Genomic DNA, 15,881 nt, shown 5'->3' with positions numbered 1-15,881 from the left:
GATTGGAGAAAACTGAAAGATTATCTGGAAAAGAATTGGGATATAAAAGACCAACTGTGGTCTATGGATATATTTTTTTTAAAATAAACTTTTCAGTCTATGGATAATTTTTGATGAGTATTATGTAATTTGTTGATTTTAGTATTGATTGTAACTTTACCTTTGAAGATTATGGAAAATAATAGAATTAGAGGGAATAATGTATGAATTATAGGGTATAAGTGCTGTTGGAGGTCTGACGGGGAGGGGAGGGAAAGGGTGGGTTGGAGATAAATCTGTACTCAGTAGGAGAAAGAAATAGTGAAATGTATATTTTTTCTTTTATGTTTGTTCTCAACCTATTCAATAAAATGTTTTTTAAAAAGAATTTAATTTCAGTTCTGTGACCTGCTACATAAGTGGGGATGGCTATACCCTGTGACAGCCCCTCAGCTGTCATGGCAGCCAAGAAGTGCTGTTTGGCAGACTCCAGGGTGGACCAAATGCCTTGGGGGCCTCAACACTAGCTTGAGTAGCCCAGGGAGGGAGCCGAAGGGGCAAGAGAACCCATAACTTGGCAGGTGTCCCCAACGCCAGGTGCATCCCCTGGAAACTAGCACCCCAACTGAGGGAACATCTGGGGAGGGCAATGGAAGCCTGGCGGATGAGGACGACAGCCCCTTCCAATGCGCAGGCTGATGCTGCACAGCGGAACCTGCTGGGAGAGACCAGCTCCTCCCAGTTCATTCCCCCAGCCCTCTGTGAGACATCTAAGGTGGAATAACAACAACAACAACAACAACAACAACATTCAATTTACATACTGCCCTTCAGGACAACTGGATGTTGGCAAGCTTAGGTGCTACCAAATAAAATTTTATAACAACAACAACAAAGAGAAAGAATCAAGGCAGATTACAAACTAGGAAAAACATTCATCAGACAGCAGAGACCTCCAGTAAAGCAGGCGTCAGGAACGGTTCATGAATTGGTAAAGCAATGCAAACAAAAACCTGTCTTAATGTTGGGATTCGTAGTGATTCATGCGCAGCAGAAGTAATAAGCAGAGCGGACACTTGTGTGTTTTAGCTCCGGTCAAAAAAGTGTACTACATGTAAAGGTGAAAGGATTACATTGGAAAGAAAACAACGAATAGCTAACTAAATTCCCATCTTGTTTCTTTTTCTCTCTCTCTAACGTCTACATTTCTGTGTCTCTTTGGTCTAACTGCAACTGGACACTGTAATTGATCCCTGAGTAAGTACATGAATTCTAATTGCATCCCAATAAAACGAATCACCCAATAGGGAATCTTCACTTCACTTCCATTTAGTATAAACCGCCCCTTTCCCCTGGCGGGAAGAGCTGCACCTAAATGGTCCTATGCAAACTAGCTCGCTCTAAGGAAGCACAAACATCAGTTTAACTCTTTCATGAAAGAAGGAAAGACGCTTGCTTAAAAACTCAAACCTTCAGGCAACACAAACTGCCTCAGGCGAGTCATCTCAGGAAGAAGAAAGGGGGTTAGGAAGGGCAGAGTGAGGGGATGCCAACAATAAGCCAGGCAACGAGCCCCAATCCTGTTCCCACGCAGAAGGGACCCCCCCCCCCCAGCTGCTCCTCTAGACTACAGTTTTCCAAAAAGCCCCCTTGAACATCTCTGTTTGGCAGAAAGCATAAAAACCTCCTTCTGATCTCCTCCTCCCAGATCCCAGAGAGCCGCTGCCGGCCAAACTGGACGGCTCTTCGCCGACCGGCCGCCTTTCCGCGCCTGGGCGCCGGTTGCATCAGTACCCCGGGGCCACCCCGGGGCCACCGCACAGACGCGCCGAAGCAGGCCGGTCTTTTCTGCCCCCGCCCCACATAAGCCGCAAGGGAGCCCCTTCCGCGGCGTCCCCTCCGCGCTCCCTCCCGCTCGCCTCCCCAAAGGCGGCTGGGGGCGAGGCGGCTGGAGCCCTTCGGAAGAGCCCCGGGGGGTGGTTTGGAACTCTGCCTAGCAACCGGCGCGGGCATTTTTTCCTGTTGGTCCACTCCTCACCCGTCGGCCCATCTCCGCTTTAGCTCCGCTTTCCACACTAAACGCGCAGCGGGACACGGAGCGCAGCCAGAGACGTGCAGGTCCCGGATCCAGATGGGGTTCCTCCAGTGGCGCCTTCTGCTGACGGGGACAATCCTCCTCCTGCGGCTGCGGGGATCGTGGGCTGGTGAGTGCCTCGGAGGTGGGGAGGGGGCCTGACACCGGGCGGGCGCGGGGCACAGAGCTGAGAGGGGAGACGGAAATTGCCCACCGACCAAAGCACCCCTGTGTGTGCGTCTGCAGGCATTTCTTTGGCATGCAATAGGAGGCAACTGCAGCCAAGAGAGCCGATATGTTATTGTGGCTAGAGTGACGGGCTAGGGGTGACCCAGGTTCGATTCCCTGCTCTGCGTGGAAGCTCGCTGGGCGACCTGGTGCCACAACACCGACTTCTTCTCTTATCTGGGGGATTCAGACGCAGTGCGAAGGACATTGATAGCGTATCACACAGTTTATGCTGTTGGCTCTGAGCCAATTTGTAAGCATAGGAGGAGGCATGGCGTATTCTTGCAACATGGGGGCAAGCAGCCTTGGTCTGTTGCCCCAAAGCAGCCGAGAGTCCTTTGGTAGCACCTAAGCTTGCCAACCTCCAGGTGGTGTCTGGAGATCTCTGGACTAAACAACTGCTGTCAAGGCCACAGAAATCAGTTTCCCTGGAGAAAATGGTTACTTTGGGAGGTGGACTTTATGGCATTACCCCCTTCTCAGATCCATTCCTTCTCCAAATTTTTGACACCATCTGTTTACAAAACGGTGCAAACAGTGATTTATGACGTTTTGTAATTGGATAGTGGCAGTTCCAAACGTTCACTAAAGAGTATTGAAAGTGGATTATCCAGCATGTGTGGAAGTAGCCAATGTTAAAAATCGCGCGAGGAAGCCAGCAGCCTTCGGTGAGTCCCGTGCTATTTTCACAGCGTGAAAACGGCCCTGGTGCCAGTCACAACACCATCTGCTGCTCTTATCTGGGGGATTCAGATGCTGCTCTGAGGAGATTGATAGCATATCGCATAGTTTATGCTGCTGGCTGTGAGCCAATTTGTAAACATAGGAGGAGGCAGGGCTCATCCGTGTAACTTGGGGGCAAGCAGTCTTGGTCTGTTGCCACAAAGCAGCCGAGAGTCCTTTGGCAGCACCTAAGCTTGCCAACCTCCAGGTGGTGGCTGGAGATCTCCCGACTTAAAAACTGCTGTCCAGGCCACAGACTCCTGACTTAAAAACGGCTGTCTCTGGAGAAAATGGCTACTTTGGGATGTAGACTCTATGGCATTATCCCCCTCTCAGATCCATTCCTTCTCCAAACCCACAAACATTTCCAAGAATTTCCCAATCCAGAGCTTTGAGGTGCTTTCGGTAGCACCTCAAAGAAAGAAATATACGTGCGGAAGAGCAAAGGGAACAGAGGAAGGGGCATTAGAAAGGGAAGCTAGAAGGCTGAGAGGTAGATGGGTGTGACAGCAGCACTATGCTGACGCAGATGCAAACAGGATCCAGCCAGAAGAGTAAATGGTCCCTTCAGAAAGAGTTTTGGACACAGCCAGGATGCTGCTGAAGAGAAAGCCATTAGAGCAGCCCTCAGAGCACATCAAAGGCCCATTGAATTCAGCATCTGTTCCTCCCAAAGGCTACCTGGTTGTACCCAGAAAACCTAATCTAGATGATGATAGCAACAACAAGTGTCCCCCCCCCCCCCTCAGAGCTGTTATTATCCCCACAGCTGGGGCGCTGGGGCTGAGAGGAGTGGCTGACCCAGGGCCACCTGCTGAGCTCATGGCAGGAGTGGGAGTTGAACCAGCAGAGAGCTGATTCACAACCCAACCACTTAACTTCTACGTTACAGTGTTAATGATAATTCCTATGTTATTTATTTATAGCCTGCCTTTTTGCACTGAGACTCAAGGCAGTTTACAAAATTTCGCAATGCAATAGGAACAGTCTAAGACATGCAACAGTGTAATGAAGTTAAAAAACAGTGCAGTATAAACAATCAGGGATATTACTGTCTAAGTCTGTTTCTGTCCAAAATACAAATGTTAACTTTTCTTCTTTCCTACCAGTCAGGTGGCAAAAATTAAGATGTGTGCACTAAGACTGAAACTCCCTCTCTCATGTACTGTGCACGTTTGCAGTTGTGCTTGTAAAAGACAAAGGCATTTACAATTTATGAAAGGAACGGGGTTATAATAAAATTGAATGGCTCAGGAGACACTTCTATAAAGGGACAAGGGCTGTAGTTTATGGAACTGTTTATTGTACACGTTATCCTCTTAGTACTGCAGTATGGCCATGAAAACCAACACAATTTCCCAGGGTATCAACTTTTATGAGTCAAAGTTCACTTCCTCGATCGCAGCTGAACCACTTAACCATTGTGCTACAGCAGCTCTGTGGGTGCCCTTAAGTAGTTTTGCGGTACCCTCCATTGCAACCCCCCCCCAACTATTCCTCTGCCCTCTTTTTCAGGCTATTCTTTGCACGCCTTGAGGTATTTTGACATGGCCACCTGGGAGCCTGGCTGGTGGGTGCCACGCTTCTCCGCTTTAGTGTACATGGACGACCAGCTCATAGGCCGCTATGACAGAGAAACTGAGCTGTGCCTGCCTCAGTCGCCCTGGATAGAGAAGATCGGCAAGGATGATGCCCACTTCTGGACCAGGAACACAGAGTGGGACTTTGCCTCGACTTCACTTGTGGATCTGATGGTTCTAAAGAATCTTTACAACCAGAGCAGGGGTGAGTGGAGGCCAGGAGGGCCCCATCGTACCCCCTCCCTCAGTGGATGAAAAAGGCTGCCTCATGAGGTTTGCTGAGACCAGCCCGAAGTCCATCACAGAAACAGCTCCGTTTGGGCCCACTGATTGCTCCACCGAACACAAGGCGGGAAGCTCTGTTGGGAGATTGATTCCCAACTTCTTGGTTCCAGGATCTTGAGCAGCTGGTGTTGAGTAAGGCAATTCTCTGCCAGAGCCCTGGAGAGCCACAGCTTGTCACAGGAGAGAGACGGCTGAGCTTAGAAATGTAAAATGTCTGAAAATTTTGAAGCCACGGGGAAATAAAAGTCCTTGGGGGAAAAATGGAATTTGGGGGGGGCGGGAATTGATATACATGCAATACACTGTCTGATTGAACCTAAACTAATGTTACTGCTTTAACAACATAAAATGCATCCTTTATAACTGAGGGCAAAGCTACAAGTGACGAATGACACTTGAACGGCAAGTGTATTTCCCCCTGTTCACTTGCGCTCCACTCAACCCACTTGCTGTTCAAGTGTCATTAGTCACTTGTAGCTTGGCCCTGACTTAGCATATAAAATTGCAGTGTTTGACATATTTGTGAAACTTAACCGTTGTAAATGCCTTAGTTTTCTACAAGTAAACTTGCCTATATACCCAATACTTGAGAGAGAGCTGCAACCTGATGCTCCCTATGCAACCTTAGAACCTGTATCTTAATTTTTGTTATTTGAAAAGTAAGGGGGAAATAGGAGTTAAATAGAAAACGTCCACTTTGTGGTAAATAACATAAAATATATAATTTGGTCAAGAAAAGGTTACACATTCTCAATAAAACTAACAATATATTATGATATATATTCATACTTCATAACATTAAAGCATTGAACAATTAGTAGTATATTATCAACAGACACAACATTTTAATTATCTACAAAATTAGTCACATTCAAAATTAAAAGTATCAGCACCTCAAGTCTCTAATCAGAAGCAGCTTCTGAAACTTCTGATTTTGAGCATTTTTATTCTCATACGTTTCATTGAAAAATGTGAAGTTTGCACAAATTGAAAGAAAATTCTCTAGTCTTTTATACTTTCTAGGTGCAGAAATTCATCTTGGATTTAAGGGCTATATATGTCTACAGCACGCTCACCTTGTGTTGAAAAGCATTTTCTCATTCTAAAAGAGAAAATATTTCATAGGAGGTTTTTTTTTTCTCAGTACACCCCAACATTTCCAGTTTTACTCTTGGAAAAATTGAAAAAACGGCCTCAGGGAAAAATGGGGGAGGGAATTCCCCCCCCCCCCTAATTTTTCCATTTCCTACCAAGGGGGAGCTGGAATCGCGTGGGTCATTGTGATATATACTGGACGAGACAGCAACTGGTTCCCCACTCACCATTTTTTTTGGAATGGCCACAGTTCACTCATTTGGGACTGTCTGCATAATTTCATGGCCAAACGGGTGCATTCCTGTTTTTTTATCGTGTCATTTCCCCATCTTACCTTGGCCTGATCTGTGGCTTTTTTTCAAAATTAAAATGCATTTGAAATGCTCAAGTTTCCTGTACTGTTTAGAATACAGGAATGGGTGTACTAGACTGTTTTAGTTTTACTATTCTCCACTTTTGTAGCCCAGTTTTACATTGTGACTATTTGTTGTATGTTTGTTTGTATTGTTGTAGGTATTAAAGGCAGACTATAAATAGCAGAAACAGACAAAATAATATAAATAAAACTTTGTAATCTGCCTTGAGTCCCAACGAGAAAGATAAACTATAAACAAAGGTTTAAAAAAATTAAATCAGTTTGTAAGAGGAAACACATAGAGCCTTTCTGAATCTTATCATTACATGTTGGCGTGAAACCCTTATTTTTCCTAGGCAGGGGGCTGTGCTAACTAGCTTGGTATAACAAACTCCTGGGTTCTGGGCTCTGGGATCCTCAAGTTCAAATCCTGTCTGTGCCATGGAAGCTTTCGGGGGGACCTTGGGCCAGTCACACACACTCTCTCAGCCTGACCTACCTCACAGGGTTGTTTTTGTTAGAGTAAAATGGGTCAGGGAAGACCATGGAGTGGTACCCTGAGCTCCTTGGAACAGGGACAGTGTCAAGCAGCTTATGCTAAGACTTTGCACAGTCTCCAAGCGGTGCCAACTTACAGTTGAGAGCAAGCCTCAGTGTAGCATGGTCTATAGCTGTAAATCTGTCCACCGTAGATTCGGATTGACCCTCTGCGATCCCCTTAAAGGGAAACTAGAACACTGGCTTGCCTCACAGATAGGATAAAAATGTACTAAATAAATTGCAAATAAATAAAACGATGCCTGGCCCTTGCATCTCTTCTTCAGGGCTGCAAACCCTGCAGGTGATCTTTGGCTGTGAACTGAGAGGGGACAATCGTACCCAAGGGTTTGTGACATACGGCTACAACGGGAGGGATTTCCTCAGCCTGAACCAGGAGTCTCTCACCTGGACAGCAATCTCTGAAGACAACAAGCTCATCAAGAGGAAGTGGGATGCCGAGCGGAACCGTCAGCAATTCTGGAAGTACTTTCTGGAGGTGACCTGTGTGGAGGGGCTGCACACATACCTACGCTATGGAAAAGAGGTTTTGCTGAGGACAGGTGAGGAGGGGGGATGAATAGAAGGGTAGAAGACCCTGCTGACACCTGAATTACTGGGATATCTACAGGCAAGAGAGAGCTGTTCTCTTGGAGAAAATGGCTGCTCTGGAGGGTGGAGTCTATGGCATTATACCCTGCTAAGGTTCCACCCTTCTCCAAATCCTGTCCACAACACACTCCACCCTCCAAATCTCCAGCTGTCAACCCTACTCACAGCAGAACAAGAAATTTAGGACTCGCCATTGGCTAAAGAGGCTACGGCATCCAAAATGTCTGCTGATCTCTCACAGGATTCTGTCTTCATGCAGAGGTGAAGGCCCATTTTGGTTGCCTTAGTAACCATGATGAGAGATTGGTGGGTTGTGCAGGCTTGGCCCCAACTAGGATTGTCAGCAATTACTGGAGACATGGAGTCATTTTCTCCAGCCCTTTCCCCCACCTTTGTTGTCTGGAGATCAGTTGTAATTCTGGGAGATCTCCAGATCCTATCTGTTGGCTGGAAATTCTAATCCCCACCTAAAGGAATCTCTGGGTCAACATTTTCTTTAAGCTGTCCACCACAACCTCAAAATCTCCTCATTCGCTTGAGACTTCATCAGTGTTTATTTAAAGTTAAGAGGGGAGATTGCCCTGATGTGCATCATTCTTTCTTATGTTGAATTTCATTTGGCACCCACTCAGCCATCGAGAGCCTCTTGTAGCACTTTGTAATCCATCTTGGTACTCACCCTCCCAGCCAACTTGGTGTCATCTGTTGAGTTTGCCACCTCACTGCTCACCAGTGATTCAGTATCATTTTTGAACAAATTCTGGTCCTACCACTTTCACCTTGTCACAACATTTCTGGAAGGTCCCCCCCCTCCGCTTTATATACCACCCTTCAAGATGACTTAATGCCCACTCAGAGCAGTTTACAAAATATGTCATTATTATCCCCACAACAACAATCACCTTGTGAGGTGGTTGGGGCTGAGAAGGCTCCGAGAGCGTTGTAATCGACCCAAGGTCACCCAGCTGGCTTCACTGAGGAGTGGGAAATCAAACCCGGCTGTGAGTCCTACACTCTTTAACTACTACACCAAACCGGCTATCTACCTTGTCTACATGTTTGAGACATGTAGACCACCAAAATGTTGGTGGGACCACAAGGTCCATGAAAGTCCTGTTTACACTTAGGAATACCAACTCAAGCTGAGACATTCTTGGAGATTTGGCAGAGGAACCTGGCAAGGGGAGGGAGCTTAGCGGGGCTGTGACATCATAGAGACCACCCTCCAAAGCTGCCATTTTTTTTCAAGGGAACTGATCCCTGCAGTCTGAAGATCAGTTGTCATTCAGGGAGAACTTCAGGCCCACTTGGAGGTTGGCAACCCTATATACACCCGTCTCTGCCTCTCATGACTTCTTCAACAGCTGGACAGTTGTACATGGGACACACTATGCGATGCACTGGATAGCTCTCATCCCATGGCTGGCTTTCTACCTTCATGGTTGGTCAAGAGAGTAATAAAACATCCCTGGTTTTAAGTTACTTTTGAGGGGCTTAATCTCCTCCTTTCTTTGGTAGAGTTTAGTCCTCTTCTTTTCAGAGAGCTAGTTTGGTGTAGTGGTTAAGAGCGTGGGACTCTAATCTGGAGAGCCGGGTTTGATTCCCCACTCCTCCACTTGAAGCCCTCTGGGTGACCTTGGGCTAGTCACAGTTCTCTGGAGCTCTCTCAGCCCCATCCACCTCACAGGGTGATTATTGTTGTAGGGATAATAACAGCATACTTTGTAAACTGCTCTGAGTGGACATTAAGTTGTCCTGAAGGGCAGTATATAAATCAAATGTTGTTGTTGTTATTTGAATCTGCTGTCTCTTTGACAGGCAGAGCCACTCCGCTTCCTTCCAATAGAGCTGTGATCTCCAACATGGTGCCCTCAAGTGTGTTTCCTGGTGCCCAGTTGCTTCTTCCCCAAATAATTTCTCCCCCAAAGCGAAATTCTGGCTTTCTTCCCCCTTGCTTGAGCAGGAGAGGCCAGGCGGCCTTTTCTTTGGGTCTACATGGAGCCCTATTCGGAAAGAGCTCTCTTGCAACATCCTCCCACCATTTTGTGATTCCCTGGCCCCCATGGCAGCCATTTTGTGGTGCTGTCCCCTCAGTGCTCTGAAAATTATACAAGTGCCCACAGGCTCCAGCAAGGCTGAGAACTGCCACAGAGTTTATATCTAGGGGTAGCCGTAGGTGGTTTTTCTCATCCCGTCGAGTTCTTCAAATACTCGCCATATCTATGTTCTTATTTCACATCAGCCTTCTAGTGTTTCCATATAAAGCCCTGCACCGTGCTTCCCTTTACAAGCACCTGAGGCATTCACATTTCCCCCTTTGGGATTCCTCGCCATATGGCCAGTTCTAGCCACACCCATCTAGATGGTCCAGGCCAATTACAACCCACCACCCGTTAGCTAGCGAACCCCTCTACCATGCTGTAGAGCATGCCAATGTTCCACTTCAGGGCCAGAGAACAAGCAGAGGGTCACCGGAGCATTCTTTTCAGCGTCCCTCCTGCCCGCCAGTGGAAAGATGCTGCCTTGACAGGGACCAATGCTTACGTTTTCACAGAGCCCCCGATGGTAACAGTGAGATGCAAGGCAGGGTACGGAGGCCTCGATTCCCTCATCTGCCATGCCCGTGGCTTCTACCCCAGAGAGATTGATGCCACCTGGATGAAGGACGGGGACGTCTGGGAGCAGGACACCTTCCACGGGGGCATCTTCCCCAACTCAGACGGGACTTATTACACGTGGCTGAGCGTTGAGGTGCACTCCCAGGACAGGGAAAGCTTCTGGTGCCACGTGGAACATGAGGGGCTGCAGGGACCACTGGACTTGGCCATGGGGAAGCATGGTGAGAGACTGAAGGGGGCAGAGGAGGACGGGCTGTTTTGGAGGAGGGTGGCTGACTCTGGAAGGAGGGTTTTGACTGATTTTTAAAAGTGGTCTTATTCTCATTATTCTCATGACCCATTTTCTTTTTCCAGTTTCATCCTCGGGGTCCAGAGTGAGCCTTACTGGGGCAGACCTCATGGGGGCGACAGCTAGTGCCATCTTGCTGGGGACTGGAGCGCTCTTCTGAATCAGTGAGTAAAGCTCGAATTCATTTGGTAGGGGAGCCTCATCCAGTTTTTGTCTCTGACTGAGAGGTGCTGAGGGAGTCCTGGCACAGGAACATGACATCCCCCAATTCTGGGGGTGCCCAGAAACCCCTCCTCTGAAAAGTTCCACCGTGCCCATGAATTAGAAAAAGAGTTTCATGGCCAGATAGATCATTTGCAGTGTAAGTAGGGGGTAGTACTGGATGACCTCTGGAGGTCCTGAGGCTCTGATTCTGTATATGAATTTCCTGAAGGAGACCTCGACCTTAGATCCCTTCCAGTCTGGGTTCCGCCCAGGACACAGGGTGGAGACACTGCTGGTTGCCCTCACAGATGATCTCCGCAGACACCTGGATCGAGGTGGATCGGCACTGCAGATTTTATTAGACCTTTCAGCGGTGTTCGATACAGTCAATTATGATCTTTTGACCCACTGCCTCGCCAACGTGAGAATTCAGGGGACAGCATTACAGTGGCTTGTCTCCTTTCTTCACGGTCGTGGGACAGAGGGTGGCGCTAGGAGATAAGTTATCGTCCCGCTGGCCACTAATATGTGGTGTGCCACAGGGGGCGATACTCTCCCCGTTGCTGTTTTACATCTATATGCGCCCCCTTGCCCAGTTGATGCGGAGTTTCGGGCTTGGGAGCCAGCAATATGCAGATGACACCCAGCTATATCTGCTCATGAACAGTCGGCCTGGATCTACCCCAGATGTCCTGGAGCATGCTTTTGAAACTGTGGCTGGATGGTTGAGACAAAGTCGGCTGAAGCTAAACCCTGCAAAGATGGAGATCCTGTACTTGAGTTACGGAAATGTGGATTTGGGACCCCGGCTTCCTGTACTTGACGGGCCAGTGCTCACGCCAGTCCCGAGAGTCGGGAGCCTGGGGGTGATCTTGGATGCCTCATTGATAATGGAGGCTCAGATCACGGTGGTTGCCAGGTCCTCGTTCTTCTATCTTCGACAGGCCAGGCAGCTTGCCCCCTATCTTTCGTCCCGCAACTTGACTACAATGGTCCAGGCAACAGTCACCTCTAGGTTAAACTACTGTAACATGCTCTATGCAGGGCTTCCCTTGAACCTGCTCCGGTAGTTACAGCTGGTGCATAATGTGGTAGCACGTTATCATGGGCTAGCTGATGTGTGAGCATACAACACCAGCACTGCATCAGCTGCACTGGCTACCAGTGGAGTACCGAATCAGGTTCAAGGTTTTAGTATTAACCTATAAAGCCCTATGTGGACTGGGACCAGCAAATCTGCAGGACCGCCTCTCCCCATATGAACCCCAGAGGACTCTCTGTTCTAGTGAGAAACATCTGTTAAAAGTCCCTGATCCCAGGGAGGCCCGCCTGGCATCGACCAGGGCCAGGGCCTTTTCGGTCCTGGCCCCAACCTGGTGGAATGCTCTGTCTGAAGAGACTAAGGCCTGGCAAGATTTGTTACCTTTTTGCCGGGCCTGCAAGACGGAGCTGTTCCACCAGGTATATGGGGGGTGCTAGGCAGAGCCCCCCTGGCTGGTTGATGTGGGATTGGGCCCTCCCCACCACCAATACCCCCATTTTTAAAAACTCTTTAATGCAAAGGTGCTCTGAAGTTGTTTTAAATTTGATCAGTGGAATTCTGTGCCGCTATGTTGATATTTATAATTGTATTTTAACTGTGTAAATTGGATGTTTTTAGAATTGTTAACTATAATAACTGTTTTATATATTCTTTATGTATTTTGTAATCCACCTTGAGCCTGCTGGAAATGTGGGGAAGGCGGAATAAAAATAGAAAATAAATAAATAAATAAATACAAATAAATAAAATCTGAAGGAAGACAGTGAGCAAATGGCTACAAAGTGACACCTCCCTTCTCTTTGAAACTTTTCTCCGACAGAGGACCACTGTTGGCGGTGTCGGGGAGGCCACCATGCCCAGCCACGAAGCCTCAGGTGTTGACGTCTTTTTCCTCTGTTCCCCTGAAGGGTTGGTGTAGCTTCAGAACAGACAGGAGGCTGAATTTTGGGGATCAGGCATGGATTTCTCCTCCTGCTCAGGATTGTTTGCAGTTTTGCATATTTTCTGCCTTCCTGATGACCCCCCCCCCCCTCCATGGGAGGGAAGGTGACATGGTATAGCCCCATCTCGTCAGATCTTGGAAGCTAAGCAGGGTCAGTTCTCGGATGGGCGACCACCAAGGACAACTTTGGAGAGGAAGACAATGGCAAACCAGCTCTGCTTGCCTTGGAAGCCCCTTGCTGAAATTGGCATAAATGGTGACTTGATGGCGCATGCGTGTGCACGCACACACGCACACACACACAATGACTCGCCCCTCCCAAGCTTATAATGTTATCTTTTCCTCTTTTGGCTTTTTTGCAGCATGAATTCCCGCTAGCATGCAAGGAGAGACGCCACCTTGGATTTACAAAGAGGCTCAGTCCAAATGCTGCTTAGGACTGATGGGGACTGAAGATGTGGGGCTGAGAGGGAAAGAGACCTTGGGGTCAGAGTGGATAACTCAACGAAGGCTTCAACTCGGTGTGCTGCAGCAGTGAAAAAGGAAAACTCTATGCTGCAGATTATTGGGAAAGGGACTTAGCATAAAATGGACAATATTATAATGCCCATCTATAGATCTGTGGTGCAGCCTCATTGGGACTCGTGTGTGCTGTTCTGGTCATCGTATCTCAAAAAGGACATTGCGGAGCTGGACAGCCTGAAGAGCCCGGGATTCCTCAATTTAGAAAAGGGACAACTAAGGTGGGAAATGATACAATTATGCACCTGGATAGAGAGCAGATAGAGAACTTTTTCTCTTCTCCTCCCAAATACTAGTCAGTTGTGGGGATAATAAACCCGCTCTGAGTGGGTGTTAATTTGTATATAAATCGAACGTTGTTGTAGAACGCAGGGTCATCCAAAGGGCAGAAGATCCAGGGCAGACAAAGAGCAGGACCACAAGTGACGCCTGATACAGGTTGGACACTGGTCAGCTTCCCTCAAGTTTTGATGGGGAATGTAGGCACATCCTGGTCTTGCAGCTTGGCTCTCTGACGGCTGTCCAATGGACTTTTCAACTGTCACTTGTCCAACATTCCGACAAGCTGCCTACATTTCCCATCAAAACTTGAGGGAAGCTGGCAAGTGTCCAACCTGTGTCAGGCGTCACTTGTGGTTCCGCTCAAAAAGAAGCGCTTCTTGATTAAAATGTGGAATTGGCTGCCAGAGGATGTAGTGATGACCAGACATACCTTTTAAAAAGACAAATTCATGGAGAGGTCTGTCAGCAGCTGCTAGCCAAGGTGACTGGAAGGAGCCTCCAGCTTCAGAGGCAGTCAACCTCTCAATACCCGTGCCAGGAGTCAACCTCAGGGGAAGGCCCCAGCCTGGGCCAGTCTTTAACGCTCTCTGTTATATTGTCCAGATCTGCTCTAGATGACAGAACTGACTTGGGTGATATTTCTTTCTGATGGGCTGGTGTTTCTCCTTCCTAGCAGCTAGAGATGGGAACGTCTCCCGTTTCTTCTTAGTTACTGCAGCCATTTCAGAGCTTAAGTATCTGGCTAGTGTGAGCACTCATCCAGGCTTACGATGGCATTTGAAAACGTTGTGTTACAAAGGCACTTTTCTCTAATATTCTTGTTCATATTGGACAATAAATGAAACACAAATAGATCTCTGTCTGCTTTGCTCTATGTGAGATGCAGGATCTTAAGTTAAAAATTAAGCAAGGGTTGGGTTTTTGTAGTTGTGCAGTGTTGGGTCTGGATGTAAGAGGACCTGAGTTCAAACCCCTGCCCAGGCCTGAAACTCCCTCCCTGGGAGCATACAATAAGACCAAGATGGAGGCAAGGGCTGAAGCCCGGCCCGCCTCACTGCTTCAGAGAACACCAGTCTGGTAATTTGGGACAACGTTGAGGTGAACTTTGCCCTCCAGCTTGAACTTCCTGTCTGCCTCCCCAGGAACTCTCCTGATTTCATGACCCTGTGAAAAAAACAGGGCTTCCCACATTCATAGCAGAGACCTTGAAAAATCCACTCCTTCGCCCTGAAATTTCATTTTTTAAAAATCCTGCAGTCCTTCTACCGTTGTAACTTTTACTGGCTTGGCACTTATTTTTTCCTCATCTTGAGGCATAGAGCTTTTAGATAAATGGAACACAGGCAATATTTTCCCCTCACAAAACTCCTGGGCACACAAATATTCTTGGAATGATTTAATTGTTGTTTTCCAATCCATGTTGTTTTCCATTCCAAACCTCATTTCTCAAAGCTGTCTGTCACAAGCAAAGAATAAAAACACCCTCGTGAGAGCCACAATAAACGGATATTTCAACTGCAGCAGGCCTGAAGGAGCCTCATTTTCTTCCCCTCAGCAATACATTTTCTACTTCAGTCTTCTAAGCGAGGCAGCATGAGGAGCTACAGTCAGAGTGCGCGGGCAGCAGAGAACGTGGGTCGAAGGAGAACTCTGTGCCTGCGCAGCCAGCCTCCTGGGCCTGAATGCAGGTGGCAGAATTCAGATAGCAGTTGCAGGGCGCCATGACACCGAAGGCACTGGGTGAAGGCAGCCACCGATGGCTGAAGGGACAGGGGACAAAAGAACACAAAAAACATGACTGCAGCGTTACCCTCTGCCCAGCTCCGGGCTCCCTAACATCTGCCCCACCTCTTTCCCCCTCATCTCAAATACAGCCTGGGCCATCCAAAGCTGCTTCCGCAACACATGCATCCTCACCACCGACTTGATACTTTCCTAATGAGGGCTTACCCCCCTGTGCAGGTGAAAAAATACCCAGGAATTCTGGACTGGGGGCATTGGAGGGAACACACAGCCAGGTGAACAGGGAGGCATGACTCGAGTTCTGTTCCCTTGTGTGGCTAGAGACAGTGCTGGGAGATGTGTCCAGCATGGGCTGTGGGGCTCTCAGCTTTTCCTGTCTATGCTGTTCCTCCTTTGGCAGCAGAAATCAGTTTTCTAGGATTTTCTCAAATGTGAGTTTTGTTTACGCCTCAATTAATTGGAAGATGGAGCACTATAGGAGACTATCCAAACGGCCCCAGTTCTCACTGCCTCATCTCAAAATCAGTGTCATGCCTGTATACATCCATGCCGTGATTTTGTATTGTTTCATTGCTCATGACTCGTTGCTTGAGTGCCATAAGGGTTCACACTGTACTATTGCTCATTGACCAAAGTGCTGTTGTATTCTGTATAATCATTCACATTTAAACTGTAAGCTGCACAGTATGGGAGACCCAAGTGCGCCTCCGGCCTTATCTCAGAGAAATAGGCAAGTAGTCGCTAGTGTCTCTAAGAGTCCATTTCTCACC

At 47.8% G+C, this 15,881-nt stretch overlaps 1 protein-coding gene across 1 annotated transcript in view; it reads left to right on the top strand.

Moving 5' to 3' along the window:
* The window catches only part of LOC129328492 (major histocompatibility complex class I-related gene protein-like), a 34,071-nt gene extending 20,764 nt beyond the window's left edge, over positions 1-13,307 (top strand). The window contains exons 2-7 of the mRNA XM_054977597.1: positions 4,520-4,789; positions 7,144-7,419; positions 10,023-10,307; positions 10,441-10,539; positions 12,442-12,496; positions 12,927-13,307. Coding sequence (XP_054833572.1) covers positions 4,552-4,789; positions 7,144-7,419; positions 10,023-10,307; positions 10,441-10,535 — 894 coding nt within the window. The 5' untranslated portion in view covers positions 4,520-4,551 and the 3' untranslated portion in view covers positions 10,536-10,539; positions 12,442-12,496; positions 12,927-13,307. The remainder of the gene's footprint in view (positions 1-4,519; positions 4,790-7,143; positions 7,420-10,022; positions 10,308-10,440; positions 10,540-12,441; positions 12,497-12,926) is intronic.
* Positions 13,308-15,881: the final 2,574 nt, after the last annotated feature.

Source organism: Eublepharis macularius, chromosome 4 (assembly GCF_028583425.1).
Source record: "Eublepharis macularius isolate TG4126 chromosome 4, MPM_Emac_v1.0, whole genome shotgun sequence".
NCBI classification, from domain to species: domain Eukaryota; kingdom Metazoa; phylum Chordata; class Lepidosauria; order Squamata; family Eublepharidae; genus Eublepharis; species Eublepharis macularius.
The sequence above is the reverse complement of the archived record's forward strand: the minus strand, read 5'-3'. Positions and strand labels throughout refer to the sequence as shown.